At 36.5% G+C, this 17,339-nt stretch overlaps 1 protein-coding gene across 2 annotated transcripts in view; it reads right to left on the bottom strand.

Annotated features, from left to right (window-relative positions):
• LOC150105701 (medium-chain acyl-CoA ligase ACSF2, mitochondrial-like) overlaps positions 1-17,339 on the bottom strand; it is a 398,514-nt gene that overhangs the window by 78,227 nt on the left and 302,948 nt on the right. For both annotated transcript variants that reach the window (XM_090394306.1, XM_090394307.1), the window contains exons 12-13: positions 12,408-12,515; positions 6,390-6,538 (exon numbers count right to left, since the gene is read on the bottom strand). In XM_090394306.1, coding sequence (XP_090250432.1) covers positions 6,390-6,538; positions 12,408-12,515 — 257 coding nt within the window. The remainder of the gene's footprint in view (positions 1-6,389; positions 6,539-12,407; positions 12,516-17,339) is intronic.

Below are 17,339 nucleotides of genomic sequence, written 5' to 3'. Positions count from 1 at the left end.
AAATCTTTTATTTTGTTAAAATAACATATAATTGAATGATATGAAACTTTTATCATCGGTGTTTGTTCCTGGTGAGGATGAAATATTTAAAGTAATTTTTAATATGTAAATTTATTTATTAATAAATTCGTTGCTGATTAGGGGAAATTTTTTTTTTTTTTTTTTATATATGCAGCGCCCTCACTTAAAATTTTCACCAGCTGCCACTGGCTATACGTGTTTTTGACTTTTTTTGTAATATTTTTGGTGTGTCTTGAGAAGGGCATCAAACTCAGGGACCGCCCCAGGTGGCAAAAGCTCTAGCTACACCACTGGGTGCATGAAGACAATGATCAAAAACAAGAGGTCAAAATGAGATTATCATTTTGACCAAAATGGCCGCATTTTATGCTATAGCTGCTTGCATATACTACTGATAGTGCCACTTATTTGTATATAACCAACATCACTATTTACATAATGTACCCGATTTTCATGTTTCCCACTCTCTCTCATGTTACTGAATTGTTTTTCTCTTTGTTTCTTAATTTATGGAAACCACTGCGGATGTAATCATTTACTGCATGAAGATCTTATATCCACTATGAAAATATAAGAATTTTTTAATGTTCTTTAAGAAATTTATTGAAGATATTTTCATAAAACAATCAATTTATAAACTAACTGAAGGTGCAAGCTTTAAAAAGTTTACTCTTTCTCCTAAATTAAATCTAGTTTATTATTTATTAATATTTCTAGTTAGAACTCACTTCATAGAAGCTTACAGTTTCTGATTTCTAAAGAAAATATTTTCACATACCATTATATTTAAATAATGTATAAGGTATTTGCAATATATTGAGTATTGCAGTTCTAATCCCTTATTTCAAAGAATAATCATGCATTACAAATTGAAATAAACAGTTATAAATCAAATTATGTGTAAACTAAGCTCACTGCATAACATTCAACTAAAGTAATATCAATATAAATCTTATAATTACAATGATCAGTGAAAAAATAGTGAGAAAATAATCTTGTGCACTTTGGTTTGATAAAAGAAAGAAAGAATATAATTTAAAGATGCCAAGAAACTGTATTCTCGGTTTCATCCTTTATCTAAGTGTAAGCAAACAATGTTTGCGTGTGAAGCGACATGACTGAGTTACTTCTATATAGAAGCCAATGACTTCATATTCATTGCCTTAGTATCCCATAATGCAAAGCATATATCCTTATGGATATGTATAATGCTATGCATTATGGGAAGGGCAATTACCTAGACTAGTGTCAATCTTTACTGAAATCTCATCAGTGGGAGCCAGACCCATAGGTGATACCAAGGTTGAAGTATATTCTGAATAAATATTCTGAATAAAATTTGATTTTTTATGTTTAATGAAGAAGAAAAATACTGCTTATTATAATTATAATGTGCAGTATTTTCTTGCAATAGCAGAGAAGAAGAAACTGCATATTTTGAAATGAATATATTTACTGCTAGTATGATATTTATGGTATTTTTTGAAGCACACTATCTGATCAAAAATATCAAGACACATGATCATCCCAACTCTCACTCTAATACGAAAGGGATTAATGTGGAATTGGTCCACTATAACTGCTTTCAATCTTCTGGGAAGGCTTTTTTATTATTATAATTATTAACATTAGACCTCCATGGAGTCAAAAGACTCCTTGTGAGAGGTACAAACTGTTACACACAAAGCTTATCAAACCATGCTTTAAACTTATTCAATGTATCCACACTCACCGGCCACTCTCCATGCAAAGAACCTGCTCCTTACACCTCCTGCTCACATCCTTCTTATACAGCTTCCAAGGATGTCACCTTGTTCTATCCCCTTCTCACATTCTTTGAAAAATTTCATCCGCAGTAAACTAGTAATAATCCTTGACCAAGTTAAATGTCTCAACCATATCACCTCGTTTCCTCCAATTCACAAAATTTGCAACTACATTCCCTCAACCTGTCTTGATATTCCACTTATATAATGGCTTTACTTACATAATGGAACCATAACCTCTTTCTTTCTGCATGTCAAAGTCCTTCACATCATTGCTATAATTCAATGTAATGACTTCACCTTGTGCAAGGTGATCCCAGAAATTCAGGTACTTGTCTGCCATCACTTACAGATGTCTCATCTTCTCTACTTTCTTCAAAATTTCCCCACCAACTGTATACTTTGAATCTTATCATTGCTTACCAAATTTCAGTACCTTACCCTTTACAACAGTGATCACAACATCTGCTCGACTCCTCATTGCTTTCCCCAGTTTTGCAGCATCAACAAAGGATCTTTTGGAGTTCGATAAAGGGTTTATTGTCGGGTACCCATATTGGCAGTTGCATGCCTATACAGAATCCACTAATTTCTGCGAAGAACCAGAAAGTTCGTTTACAGTGGTGTCAGGAATACCGTGACTGGACAGAAAGACTGGACAAAAGTCATGTGGTCTGATGAGTCATGGTACACCTTGTTCTGTACCGATGGTAGGCAGAGTTTAGCAGGAGAGCTTCATGAAGCAATAAACCCGTTTGCCTTGTAAACACAGCTCAAGGTTCTGGAGGTGGTGTCATGGTGTGGGACATGTTCTGTTGGTGCTCAGCAGGTCCCCTGATGTCGCTGGAATGTTGAGTATCTTCCAAAGAATATCTAAACGTTGTTGTCAATCAAGTCTCTTCTGTAGTATTGACTTTTTATCCAGCAGGTGACAGTTGTTTCATGCATGACAGAATGTACGGCATATGTAAGAAAAAAGATCTGGGAGCAAAGTCCTCTTCCATCAAATCTGTTCCAGTTAAAGGACTGTCTGAATAGCTGGTTATGTTGTAGACGTACATGCAATCCATCACCATGTGGAATCTATGCTAAACAGTATATATGTGCTGTAATTCATGCAAAAGGTGGTCTGACATGATATTAAATAACAGTTTCTAATTCGGTAGCCCGGTATGTGTATCTGCTATCCAGTCGTCTATCAAACTAATTACTCTATTATCAAATCTACCCATTTCATTTCATTCTGTCCAATGCATTCATCACCTTGTTATAGTGCATAAGCAAATTTGTAGAACATCATTTCCATTTAATAAACCCATCACAGACAATACTGCAGTTATCAACCCACTTCTGTATCCTACCTCGTACCAACATCTATGATATCTCAAACATAACTTCAGATATATACATTGACCTATAATTTGCAGCCACAGCGTTATCATCACCCATGCAAAGTAGAATTCGTGATTGTCTTTAGGGGTGAGGGAAATAAATGTTGTCATCACCTGGTATGAGACCCCCCACTCTGCTTATTGAAGGCCTGAAGTGGCTTGAAAAAGTTCCATGTTTGGCTCTAGAGCAATGTTTCCAGACTATGTAAAAAAATAAATGAAAAATACAAAAAAATGATAAAAATTGATAAAAAATAGAACGAAAAATCCTTAGCCCACCCACGATACAAAATATACTATAGGTTTACAGAATAACCTTTTGTAGGTGGAAGCAATAAAAAAAATAACAATTTTGCCAATTTTGGGACTTGTGCTGTTTCAAGAAACAGATATGCCAAGGTTGCCACCAATCCCTGGAACATTCTCTTAAGACAAGTAGTAATAAGTCATCAAGTCCTACTGCCTTATTGACATCAGGCATACTTAATTCATCATGTACCTCCTGCTTGCTCACAGCCAGCCCATTCTCCCCCATTTCCTCTATGCTTGAACTTCTCATGAAATCATACTATGAGGATGAAACACTAATATAAAATCATGAGAAGCTTAAGCATAGAGGAAATGGGAGAGGATGAATGAAACATCTTAACTTGTACCAGTGTTAGCAAACAAAGTCAATGTGGATGGCTTTTTTTTAACTTTTTTTTCTTCTAAGGAAGATTTTTGTTTATGTGCACTGTTATCAAAATATTGTCTTGCATAGTTAAGTGTTGGGGAGGAGTTAATTCAAGGCGATGTACGGAGAATGGGGTAAAAGCTTGTAGACATCTTGTATTATCTTTGATGGACAGCATGGATTTGCTAAAGGGAGGTAATGTTTTAGTAATCTACTTACTTATTACAATAAAGTGCTAAGGATCTGAAATTTAGGGGACATATTGCCAAAACTGTGAAGACAGCACAAAGACTTCTTGGAATGATGCGGAGGACACTGACATAGAAATAGGGAGATTCTTGTTCCATTGTACAAGGCTTTGATTAGGCCAAAAAATGGACTACTGTGTCCAGTTTTGGTCACCTGGTTTTCAGAAGGACGAAGAGATGTTGGAGTGACTGACTATTTGGTAGTTTCTGACCTCTGGAATGTTGAATATGAGGAAAGATTGAGAAGATGCAATTTGAAGAGTCCAGTGGAGAGGAGGAAGAGAGGAGATATGATAGAGACCTATAAATTAGTAAGGCATTGTTATAGGATCAATGTTGGAGAGGTTCCACAGAAAACAGTGGAAGATCAGGGGAGAGCCAGAGTTCATCGCTGGAAGCTGTATAAGGAGGAATGTGAGCAAGGGAGTGAGAAGCAGGTTTTTGTGCATGCAGAGTTATGAATGATTGGAATGCTTTGCCTGAGAGTGTGGTGTCTACAGAAAAATTTGAGTGTGTTTAAAGCGTGGTATGATGAGCCGTGTGTATGATAATAGGACCTCCTAGATGAATCTTTGACTCCATGGGGGTCTTGGGTGATAATAATAACAACAAAAATAATAATAATAGACATGTTACCCCATACAGACAGCAACCAGTCTCCTACTGCTTGAATAGTACTCATTGTGTACAGCAATCCCTCGATTAGTGCGCCTAATGCGTTCTTTAAAACAGGTGCATTAATTGAAAACACACTAATCGAACATAATAACCTATGGGGAAAAGTATAATTCGTTCCTCAAATTTCTTTTTTGAACCTTAATTTTTTTTTATAAAAGAATTAAGGTATGTCTCAGGGCCTAGTTAAAGGAAAACCATGAAGCTGAAAGACAATAAAACATATTCAGAATATAAATTGTATTATTCTACTTCTTAACAAAGAATTCAGCTAACGTAGTTTGGGGGGCAGTTTGTTTATTTTTTTTCATACAACCGATGGTATGGCCCTATTGTCTCTTCTGCATATTTTACTGCTTCTATCTTCATCAGGGTCAGCCTCTAAGCATTGCTGCTTAAAAGCTTCGACTGTACGAAAAATATTTTCAAATTGTTTCTGTGAAATCTCTTTTGGCTGACTATCAGTGGTTAAATTTTCTTCATATTCTTCGGATCTTCCCGCTGTGCATCTAAATTCAGCAGGTCAGAATCATTCAATTCTTCAGAATGAGATTTAATTAACTCTTGGACGTTATCATTGAAGGTGAGAAAGAAATGAAGGATGTACGAATTGGTCGCCAACACGTGAAATCACGTGCTTTATAGATAAACTTTCCCAACTGTTATACAAGCAAAATAGTGACCACTTTAAAAACTACAATGATGATAAAAGGAAGTTAATTTTCTGATGTGTAATAATAAACAACTCATTCCAGAAGGCGATTGATTACCCTATTACTGGAATGGATTCTCCTTTTTGGCACATGCACAGAAGTGTCGAGGGGTCTCAAATCTGTGGGTGTACTATAGTAGATGACATAAATTTTGGCAGTAAAAATTTGGAACATAGTACAGTATACATAGTGTACATGGAAGTAGTGTAGTATGCCATTAAAAATAACTTTGTAAAATGTTTTAAATCGGTAACTAAATTATTTCATTTGGTGAGTGATTTTTTAAAATAGTTAGCCATAAAAATGTATAGATAGAAAATTTTTAAAATCTATAACATTTATTTTTAAGATGTATGTAGGCGCACTAATCGAATTTTAGAGGTGCACTAATCAAATTTGAGTATTGAAAAAAAAATGACTCACTAATCGAAAATGCACTAATCGGGGGGCTCATTAATTGAGGGATTACTGTATAGTGATATGCATATTGCTATACTCGTATTCTCTGTGGGTACAATCTAACGAGATAATTTTTTGTTGGCAGGTCAGGAAACCTCCTAATGTGTAAACATTAGGTTCATGTTGTAGTTCACACTAGGGAGGTTCTGAATCCTACAATGTATATGCATTGTAGGATTAAAGGGCATACATAATGGTATGCCCTTCAATATGTCACCTGCAATGCATGTAAGAAGGGATGGGGGCAGAAACTAGGGACTTGCTCTGGGTACATGTTTTTGACAACAGCTATTTCAGGCGTTCAGTATGGAAGACAATGGTCATGCTTCACCAAACTGAAATGTAATTATAAAAGACAATGAATGGAAATTGGAACAAGAAATGATAAGAAACTGATAACTTCTTCACATTAGCAACTTTATTAATATTTCACAACTTACCCAGTATGATACCATCTGGAAGTATCTACCACTTCCTCTGTCTTAGCTTTATCATCAAAATATCCTTGAAATGTTCCATGACCCCGAGTACAGATTTCACCCTCGACTCCAAGAGGTACAATTTTACCACTATTATCAATTATTTTAATCTGAAATCATTGAAAACACTGAATTAAATAGTTTATTATGAAACATATTACATGTCAATTTCATTTACTTGTCTTGCCATTTACAGTACTAAATCTTCAAAACTAGTGCAATATGCTCCTGAATTTCAGGTCCTTATCCACTGCCACCAATCTAAGATCTCTCATCTCCTCTACCTCCATTAAAGTTTCCCCACAAAGTGTACACTTTGCATCCCATAGTTGCTTACCAAATTTCAAAACCTCACAGTTTGCAACACACTGAACTGACAGTTCCACCTACCTGCCCATTCATGCAATCTATTCTGACAACTCTACACAGGATTGGCTGTCCAATAGGTATCAGAGAGTTGTGTATGGTGGGGTAGTTTCAAGGAAGCACAGGGTTACAAGTGGGGTCCCACAGGCTCAGTACTGGGACCTATACTGTTTAACCTTAATATCAATGACATTGTCAGTGGATTGCAAGGGGATAGTCAGTTGTTTGCAGATGACGTGAAGCTGAGAAGGGTTATTAGTAATAATACAGACGTGGTAGCCCTGCAAGAGGATTTGAATAAGCTAGATAGATGGGCGAAAATTTATTTATCACTAGGTTAGACTATAATAGATTTAGTTTAATCCTTTATCCCAGTGAGAGCAAACAAAGTTTGCACCTGAAAATATCTTCAGGACTAAATATAGTGTTGTACTATCTTATCCAGTAAGTAGTGCAACACCTAGGCAACTCGTGGCAAAGGTGGAGCAAGCTACCAGTTAGAAGTGCCTGGTAGCTTGCTCCACCTTTGCCACGAGTTGCCTAGGTGTTGCACTACTTACTGGATAAGATAGTACAACACTATATTTAGTCCTGAAGATATTTTCAGGTGCAAACTTTGTTTGCTCTCACTGGGATAAAGGATTAAACTAAATCTATTATAGATAGATGGGCAAATGAATGGGGGAGTATCAGTTTAATGCAGCAAAATGTAAGGTCTAGAGGTTTGGGACACATCAATGGGATGCTGCATACTCTATGGGAGGAGTTAAACTGGAGGACGTAGGGCAGACAAGAGATCTGGGGTTGATGATTGATAGAAATCTGAAATTTAGGGTACATATTGTAAAGGTGGTGAAAGTAACACAGAGGATTGCTGCAATTATGAGAAGGACACTGACCTGCAGAGATAAAAGGGTTATCATTCCGTTGTATAAGACTCTGATCACACCACACTTAGACTCTTGTTCTCAGATCTGGTCCCCAGGATTTGAAGGGGATAAATGAACTGTGGAAAGGGTACAAAGGCGGATAACAAAGATGGTGTCAGGACTGTACAATGTTAGTTATGAGGATCGGCTGAGAGAGTGTGGACTGCAGAGTTTGGTGGATAGAAGGAGAGGTGATATGATTGAGACTTTTAAACTGTTGAGAGGCGGTTACAGGGTTGACACCGGGGAACTCTTTCACTTGGTTGAACAGCAGGAAGGACTCATATCAAGGTGCCATCCCTGGAAGTTACGAAAGGAAACTGTGAGCAAGAGGGTGAGGAGTCGTTTCTTTGAATGGAGAGTGGTTGAATCATGGAATGCATTGCCTGATAGAGTGGTGAAAGCGAGAATGGTCAACGAGTTTAAAGAGTGGTATGATACACTGTGTTTCCTAAGAGGGGGACCCTCCCACGATGAGTCTTTTGACTCCATGGAGGCCTGAATAATAATAATAATAATAATTTCAAGTTCTCCTGTAAGGCCATAACTCTACATTGACTCTAAATTGCTCTTCCTAATTTTTTATCATCTGCAAACAGCTGCATATCACTAGATAAACCCATTCCAATATCATTAGTATACAAATTGAACAACAACGGCCCAAAAACTGACTCCCTGCAACATACACTATTGACCTTCCTCTTTCAGAATACTACACCAACAGCAACTTTCTGATAACTATCTGACAACCAGTCACTGATCCAACTTAAATCCCTGTTATCCAATTCCATCCATTTCGATTTTTTTAATAGCTTGTCATGTAGCAGTCTATTAAAAGTTTTTGAAAAATCCAAGTATACACGGCATAGGAATCTCCCTTGTCCAAGACTTGTTATAGTACATAAGTTAGTGAACCATGATCTCCCTTTAACAAACCCATGCTGATAACCACAGAGAATACTGCTGTTATCAATCCATTTCTGTATCCTGCTTTTCACCAATCTCTCTCTCTCTCTCTAGTGCCTTCACCACAACTCCAGATATACAGATTGGCCTATAATTTGTAGCCTTATAATGACCTTTATGCAGTGGAACAATTTTACCTTCTTTTCAGTCTCTTGGAGCTTGTGCTGTTGTAAGACTCTTATTAAATAGGCATGCCAATGCTACTGCCAATTCCCTTAAGATGCATGGTGATATGTTCAAATCCTATTGACTTATTTCCTCAAATACCTCTTGCCCACTCACTATTAAGTCATCTTCTCCTATGGCCTCTACATTTGAGTTTCTTATTATTTCACCCTGATGAGGATGAAACACCCTTATAAAATTGATCACAGAATACCTCAACAATGCCTTCTGCAGCAATTACTATTTGACCATTTTTATCCATTAACATTATCTTACCATAATCAATCTTCCTTCTACTCACCATCACATCTAAAAAACCAGAGGTCAGGCCAGTAGCACTAATGACTGACTAAATTACTGTGACTTCAGCATACCGTGTAGATTGTAACATAGCTTTTTTCTTTGTATCTATGTGTATACTCCAGGTGATGACCTTAATATGAAAGTCAAAACAACAAGCGATTATTTTGGTTTATTACTAAAGTGAAGTTTTACTATAACATGGTAGTTGTTTCCATAATTTTTTAATAATGAATACTGATCACCATGTAAGTATGAAGGAAAAGAATGATTATGGTAAGATGACATTAATAGATAAAAACCTACCATTTTCATCATTAATGTCATCTTATGATATTCTTTTTCTTCTACTTGCCATAAATTGAAAAAAAATTCTCCAGGATTTTTCTTGGCCTAATTGGCTAAATGGTGCTTATACTACTCTCTTGTTGTCCTTATCACTTGAGTCATCTACTTTTTATACTCTTCTAGATTATTATCATTATTTATATTGTGCTACCTCCATAGTGCTATCTTCATCCAGATTATATGTTAATATCTTCATTCGTCCATTTTACATCTACCTTAATTAGCATTTTCACTTTTGGTATAAATTCAAAATAAATTCACACATTGCTGCTGTTAAATAGATTTTGATTAGTGTTCAATCAGCATTCCACTTAACTCTTCATTCAGTTCGCTATAGCTCTAAGTTGCCTCCTAAAGCTTTTTATAATCACTGGCCTTATAGCCCCACATATATCTTTTCCTCACAGAAGTCTTCACATAGAAGACTTCATCACTATTGAAGTCTTCTAAGCGACTATTGGACAATCATCTGGTAAACACCCAGATGATTGCCCAATAGTCACATTGCGAAATGGAGGAAGATGCAATGCCCCAATTCACAGTCACATCCTCTAATGATATAATCAGATAAGACTCTCGATCCTTCTCCATTACATACTGCCTAGGACAGTTTTATCCCTCAAGAATTCAATTATTAATTTTCTTTATTCCACAGATGCTATCTCTTCATTCCAAATCTATATTGAGATAATTAAAATCACCCATAACAATTACGATTCTCTTTCACTAATCCACATTGCTTATTCAGTTTGTCATCACCATCCTCTACATTCTATGGCCTATATTCCAACTAAATATCCCTTCCAGTGAACTCCACTTCACACTGTACTGCCTATAACCACTGCTACTATTTCTTCCTCATACCTCTAAGTTGTGTAGACATAATTCCAATTGCTATTGTCAACAAAAATCTGCCATCATTTTTGTCATAGTTTTTTTGTTTCATTTAGCAATCTTTCTTTGAAAGTAAAAATTCAGAATATCTTCAGTTTTTATCTCACCTTTATTATCTCTGATTCCTTTTAGAATACTCTTTGTTCCATTCCTCAGCTTTCCAATAATCCCAATCATTTTGCCACCTTCATAATATTTTTTTTTTCTATTTCTATATTTTCTTTTATTTTGTTTAGTTATTTTTACACACTACTTCACTTTCTTTCATTTTTTTCTATATTTTCTCAGTGCATATGCTGACTTTCTTTGGTAGGAACCTTTGACACTGTTTTTTTTTTTTTTTTTTCATGATCATATTGAGAACCTCCATAGCTCAGTCGGTATAGATGAAGCCCTTAGGTTGGAAAAACCTGGGTTCGATTCCCATCCATGACATGAGGAACCTTTATCTGGTTTCTTTTGACTAAAGGAGTTAACTGGTCTCATACGGAGATGGAGGGGATTTTTTCTCCTGGTAACTCAGGTTTTTCATCCCTCAAAACAAGCAAACTGGTCCTGTGAACACACACACGGCTACAGTCATAAAAAATACTTTTGGAAAGGAAGGCAACGGGAAACCACTTTGCTTCTGATTAGTGTTCAAGCAGCATTCCACTTAACTCCACATTCAGTTGGCTATAGCTCTAAATTGCTATAGTTGCTATGCTTATAGTAGCATAGTGCTGCCCCACCAGCCATAAGGCTGAACAGAAAAATACAAAAATAATACAAAATTATCATATTTATAAATAAGCACAGCAATTCATTTTTAGATCTACGACCAGTAATACTCATGCCACTTCTCAGCTGTGATTTCTCCACACCTGCTCATGCCCACTTACTTCAGATTCGACTATGCCTTTACATTCCAAGCTTTCCCGTTCCTATGCTAACCATCCCAATATACCTCATACTATTTCCTACTGCTTCCAACACCTATTCTCCTTCATGCTGTGTCTCCCTGTCTACCCTGACTCTCCCCATTTCTTTCTTCACCTTGCATTTCTGTTCTTTCACCTTTATCTTTCGCAGTACTATTCTCTCCTGATCATTCATATCATTTCCTTCTAGCAACAACCTCTCCAGTTGACTCGCACAAAATCATTTAAATGCAATCCATCACTTTTGTATAATTCCATCCATCCCTCAAATGTGTCCCACACATTATCAAACTATACTCTTTTCTCCTTACAAAGTTCTGCCAACATACCATTCATGATTCTTACTCTTCATCTCAACTTATCATTGTCATACCTCAGCAATACAGTGATAACCTTTCCTACTATACTGTTGTTTTAGACTCGCCTAAATAATCTCCTATAAACATCTCCTAATAATAATAATCATATTATTATTATTATTATTACCCATGGAGTCAAAGACTCATGAAGTCCTTTTATCACACACACACACACACACACACACACACACACACACACACACACACACACACACACACACACACACACACACACACACAGCTCATTATACCATGCTTTAAACACACTCATATTCTCTGTAGACACCACACTCTCAGGCAAGGCATTCCAATCATTCACAACTCTACATGAAAAAAACCTGCTTCTCACACCCCTCTTTATACAGTTTCCACGGATGATCCATCCATCCTCACATTCTCGTTTTGTCCAACCAAATCATTTTTCCATGACAACCACTGCCACTGTCTCTTCTGTCATTTACTTCCCATATTCTAAAGCATCAATCATACTTTTCATTCTCTCTCTTTCTGGAAAAAAGACCTTGTGCACCTTCTCATTCACCACACCTTATATTATTAATTATTTGCTTCCATCTTTCACAAATGACAATTTCTAGGAACCATTAATCATCTTGCTGTAAATAGAAATGAGTATATAAAGGATACATATGTTGTGCAGTCAGTTAAATTACAAAAGAATGTGCATGTTATTAAGGATTAAGATAATATTTGTTAAAATTCCTGAATACATACCTCTACATGATCAAGTGCCTTGCCAACAGTAAGGCTTCTTTTTTGTATACTGTCAGATGGGAAAGTAAGAGTTGTCACAGGACTGTTTTCTGTTGTACCATAAGCAATCTACAATAAAAGCAGATCAGTAATTCTATATGGATGATATAAATTATAAAATAATTTACTTAAAAGAAACTACAACTGTCAGTGGAGAGGCGGGAGGACGCCTCTGTTTCCTCTTCCATCTCCATTCGATAAAAATTAAATAACTTGTAATCAATATCTGCAGAAAAAATTATACAAATTTAGTATGACATTTTTGTAGTAAAGAAGAAAAAGATATCCAGATGATATCTTTCTCAGAATCAAAAGCACTTCAGATATTTACCTCATATTCAAACAATATACATCCTAGAATGTATTTCAAATTAGCATTAGAAAACAGTATAACACTTTCAATTTATTATTATTATTTACTTGTTATACAGTACGTCCATGGAATCCTAGAATCAAATGGGAGGAACCTACCTGGATGCTCTTGATGGTGTTCAATTCTTGCTGAAGAGCTCAGAAATTGGAGCAGATCACATGTGCTCTGCTCAGCAAAGATTTTAAGATGCTTAATCTTGCTATATGTAGTTGCTTGTGAAGGCAAGTTTACAGTAAACAAAAGTAGCAAGTATTTCAAAAAAGGTATGGGAAAGGAGGACGTTCAGGAAGGCTAATTGTCCATCCTTTTCTTTTTCATAGTAAAGTTGATATGTGGGTGCATACTGTTGATTTTGGTTAATAAGGTAAGTAAAAAGTCCAGCCAGATGGCAAACACAACATCTACATAAACAACAAATTACAATAACCACAGTAATCAACTTTAATGAAATGAAACTACAGATAATCTTCAACAGACCGCAGGGTTTCATTGCCTTATATTGCAGGTATCTGTGAACCAACTAGTATTTTGAAGAAGTACCACCTTATTCCCACATATTTTCCTATCAACAAAATTTCTCACCTGATGCCATTTATAAAAGACAGTTTGTCTTTTGTAGATGAACTTCTACAAAACCTCTCTCTCATTAACTGGCATTTACCAGATGCCTTGTGAATGTAATCTGACATACCATGGGGGGAGGACAGGCAGTTCTGTGAAAAAAAAGTATTAATGAACACTGATATTATACTGAATACATGAAATCAAAAGACTGGTCTAAGCACAACATAATATTGATATTAAACACAGTATCTGGTGGGATGAAGCACGTCTTCTAAATAGAAGCAGTTTTAAATATTATTATTATCATTCAGGCCTCCATGGAGTCAAAAGACTCATCGCGGGCAGTCCTTCCTAGGAAAAACAAAGTCTATCAAGACTCATCGTGGGAGGGTCCCCTCTTAGGAAACACAGGCTATCATACCACTCTTTAAACTCATTGACCATTCTCGCTTTCACCACTCTATCAGGCAATGAATTCCATGATTCAACCACCCTCCATTCAAAGAAATGACTCCTCACCCTCTTGCTCATAGTTTCCTTTCATAACTTCCAGGGATGGCCCCTTGATATGAGTCCTTCCCGCTGTTCAACCAAGCGAAAGAACTACCCCGTTGTCAACCCTGTAACCGCCTCTGAACAGTTTAAAAGTCTCAATCATATCACCTCTCCTTCTATCCACCAAACTCTGCAGTCCACACTCCCTCAGCCGATCCTCATAACTAATATTGTACAGTCCTGACACCATCTCTGTACCCTTTCCACAGTTAATTTATCCCCTTCAAATCCTGGGGACCAGATCTGAGAACAATAGTCCAAGTGTGATCTGATCAGAGTCTTATACAACGGAATGATAACCATTTTATCTCTGTAGGTCAGTGTCCTTCTCATTATTGCAGCAATCCTCTGTGTTACCTTCACTACCTTTGCAATATGTTCCCTAAATTTCAGATTTCTATCAATCATCAACCCCAGATCTCTTGTTTGCCCTACTTCCTCCAGTTTAACTCCCCCCATAGAGTATGCAGCATTAAACTGATACTCCCCCATTCATTTGCCCATCTATCTAGCTTATTCAAATCCTCTTGCAGGGCTACCACGTCTGTATTATTACTAATAACCCTTCCCAGCTTCGCATCATCCGCAAACAACTGAATATCCACTTGCAATCCACGGACAATGTCATTAATATAAAGGTTAAACAATATAGGTCCCAGCATTGAGCCCTGTGGAACCCCACTTGTAACCTTCTGCCTTTTTGATATTGCTCCACCATACACAACTCTCTGATACTTATCGGACAGCCAATCCTGAATCCAGTTGACCAAACTGACATCCAGACCCATGTGCTGCAACTTGAATATCAACTTATCATGTGGCACCCAGTCAAATGCCTTTGCTAAGTCTAGGAAAATGGTAGTATATGCCTTTACCTCATCTAATGCTCTTGTAACTTTATCATAAAAGGCTAGCATATTGCTAAAACAAGAGCACCCCTTCACAAATCCATGTTGACTCTCACAGATAACATTACCCTCATCTGCACAATGCTGTATATGGTCCCTCACTACTTCCTCCAAGATCTTACAACTACTGATGACACACAAACTGGCCTATAATTAGACACTTCCAGTCTGCTACCACCCTTATGCAATGGCACTATCTTACCTTCTTTCCATTCCATGGGCACCTTTCCCATAGCCAGACTTTCATTGAAAAGCCAGATCAAAGGCACTGTCAGTTCCTTAGCACATTCTCTCAAACTCGTGGTGAAATACCATCCAGTCCCACAGCTTTACTAACATCCAGAGTACTCAGTATGTGGAACACACTCTCCTCCTGAAAATATGAATGCCTTTTCAAAGAAAGTTGCAAAGCCCTTTAATCCTATTTACAAACCTCAGCTATGTACCAGATGCCACCTAGTGGGTGGTTACAGTAAATAAGATTACAATTAATGCCTAAATTTAAAATTACATAATTTGAAATAAAATTAAATTTAATTACATAAGATGCATTGGATGCTATTCAATTCTTGTTGGAGAACTTGGGAATTGGAACAGATAACATGTGCTCCGTTCAGCAAAGATTTGAAGATGCCATTTATTCAGATGGATTTTGCTGAATCTTGCTGTATGTACCAGCCTGTGAAGGTAGGTTTACTGTGAATAGAAGCAAGATAACATGTGCTCTCTACAGAGCACATGTTATCAGCTCCGATTCTCAAGCTCTCCAACAAGAATTGAACACAGTCCAGTGCATCTTACTACAGAATGGTTTCACCTCAAGGAAGCTTAAATGCACCTTGGACACTTACAAGCTCATTGCCAAAAACTCTGAAGAAGTTTAGGTTTGAGAGGTTATTTAGAGAGAGTGCTGAAATACTTCTACACTGCCCAAATTTAAATCGGAATGACTGTCTCTCAATTGCCAAGATTTGGGAGAGTCTCATCCTCATAAATAGCAAGCAATAATGTTCTCTCCAATCTAATTTTATTCTTATTAATTTCTTTTAAAATTTAATACAATGCTGTGACACTGAATGTGGAATGTGAGAATTACAGAGATATTTCCTACTGAATGTTCGGAAAGATTTATGCAAGTATACTTGAAAAATAGTTGAGAAGGATTGTGGAAGAAAAGCTTGTGAAGAACAAGCTCGATTCAGGCCAAATTGAGGCTATCAGGATCAGATCTTCACTTTACGACAAATAGTTGAATAATCATGGGAATATAACAAAGATCTATATTTAAGTTTTGTAGGCCTGCACAAGGCATATGACAAGGTGCCAAGAGAAAAGCATTTCAAAACATTGCAGTTATACAGTGTCAATGGGACATTATATCAAGCAACATGTGGTCTTTATTTGAGGCTGTAAGTCAGCAGTTAGAATTAAAGGAAGTACAGGAAGATTGTTTAATGTTAAATCTGGTGTCAGACAAGGATGTACATTATCCCCTCTGTTATTCATTATTTATATGGATCACACTGTGAAGGAAAGCGGTATTAAACCTGATATCAAGATTGGAGATGTTAATCTCAGCTCTTTACTTTATGCAGATGATGTTATAATTTTAAATAAATCCAGTACGCATTTGCAAGATTCCCTGACTAAATTGAATAACTGTTGTAATAAATTTGGTATGAAAATCAGCAATAACAAGACAAAGACAATATAAATAGGAAGAAACATCAAAAATATCAACTGCATCGTGAATAGAGAACCTATGGAATGAGTAAACCATTTCAGCTAGTTAGGCACAACTTTTAGTGATGATGGTAAATTAAATATGGAAATAGACAACAGAATCAACAAAGCCAGTAAAGTAGGAAGTCAACTGAATAAATTTATATGGAATAAAAGAGAAATTAGTCAAAACACTAAATAACCTGTATACAAGACAATGTTCAAAACCAACTTTTACTTATGGATCTGAGAGCTGGGGTAGTAATAAAAGACTTGACTAAACACTAGAGACCACAGATATGGGAGATCTGAGAAAGATTGGGGGTGGGGGGTGAACACATGGCATCAATGGCAATATCATATTAAAAATGAGGATATAAGGAAAAAACTTGACATTGTTAGCATCTGTTAGCAGAGCTAATCTCAGGTAGTATGGTCACTTAAACAGAATGGGAGAGGAAAGATTAGCAAAAAAAAGGATAAGAAAAAGATGCAGAGGAAGACCAAGAAGATATGATAATGTTGGAGTCTTGACAGATAACAGATTGATGAGGATGAAAGTTGTTATTAGGAAAATTTTCATGTAGTAATCATAATATCCTGTACACCCGTTGAGGATACATGTCAGGAATATGATGATGTCAACAAGACCATGGGACTTGATGGTATATATATCACTGTGTGTGTGTTTGAGGGAATGTTCCAGGAAGTTAACAACTGTCAGGAATTTGATGATGATGTGTCAGTTCATTATGAAATTTAATTAAATTT

Source organism: Typopeltis vanoorti, chromosome 6, assembly GCF_054136105.1.
Source record: "Typopeltis vanoorti isolate ZY-2024b chromosome 6, IOZ_Tvanoo_1.0, whole genome shotgun sequence".
Lineage (NCBI taxonomy): Eukaryota > Metazoa > Arthropoda > Arachnida > Uropygi > Thelyphonidae > Typopeltis > Typopeltis vanoorti.
This window is presented reverse-complemented; position numbering and strand designations above follow the sequence as displayed.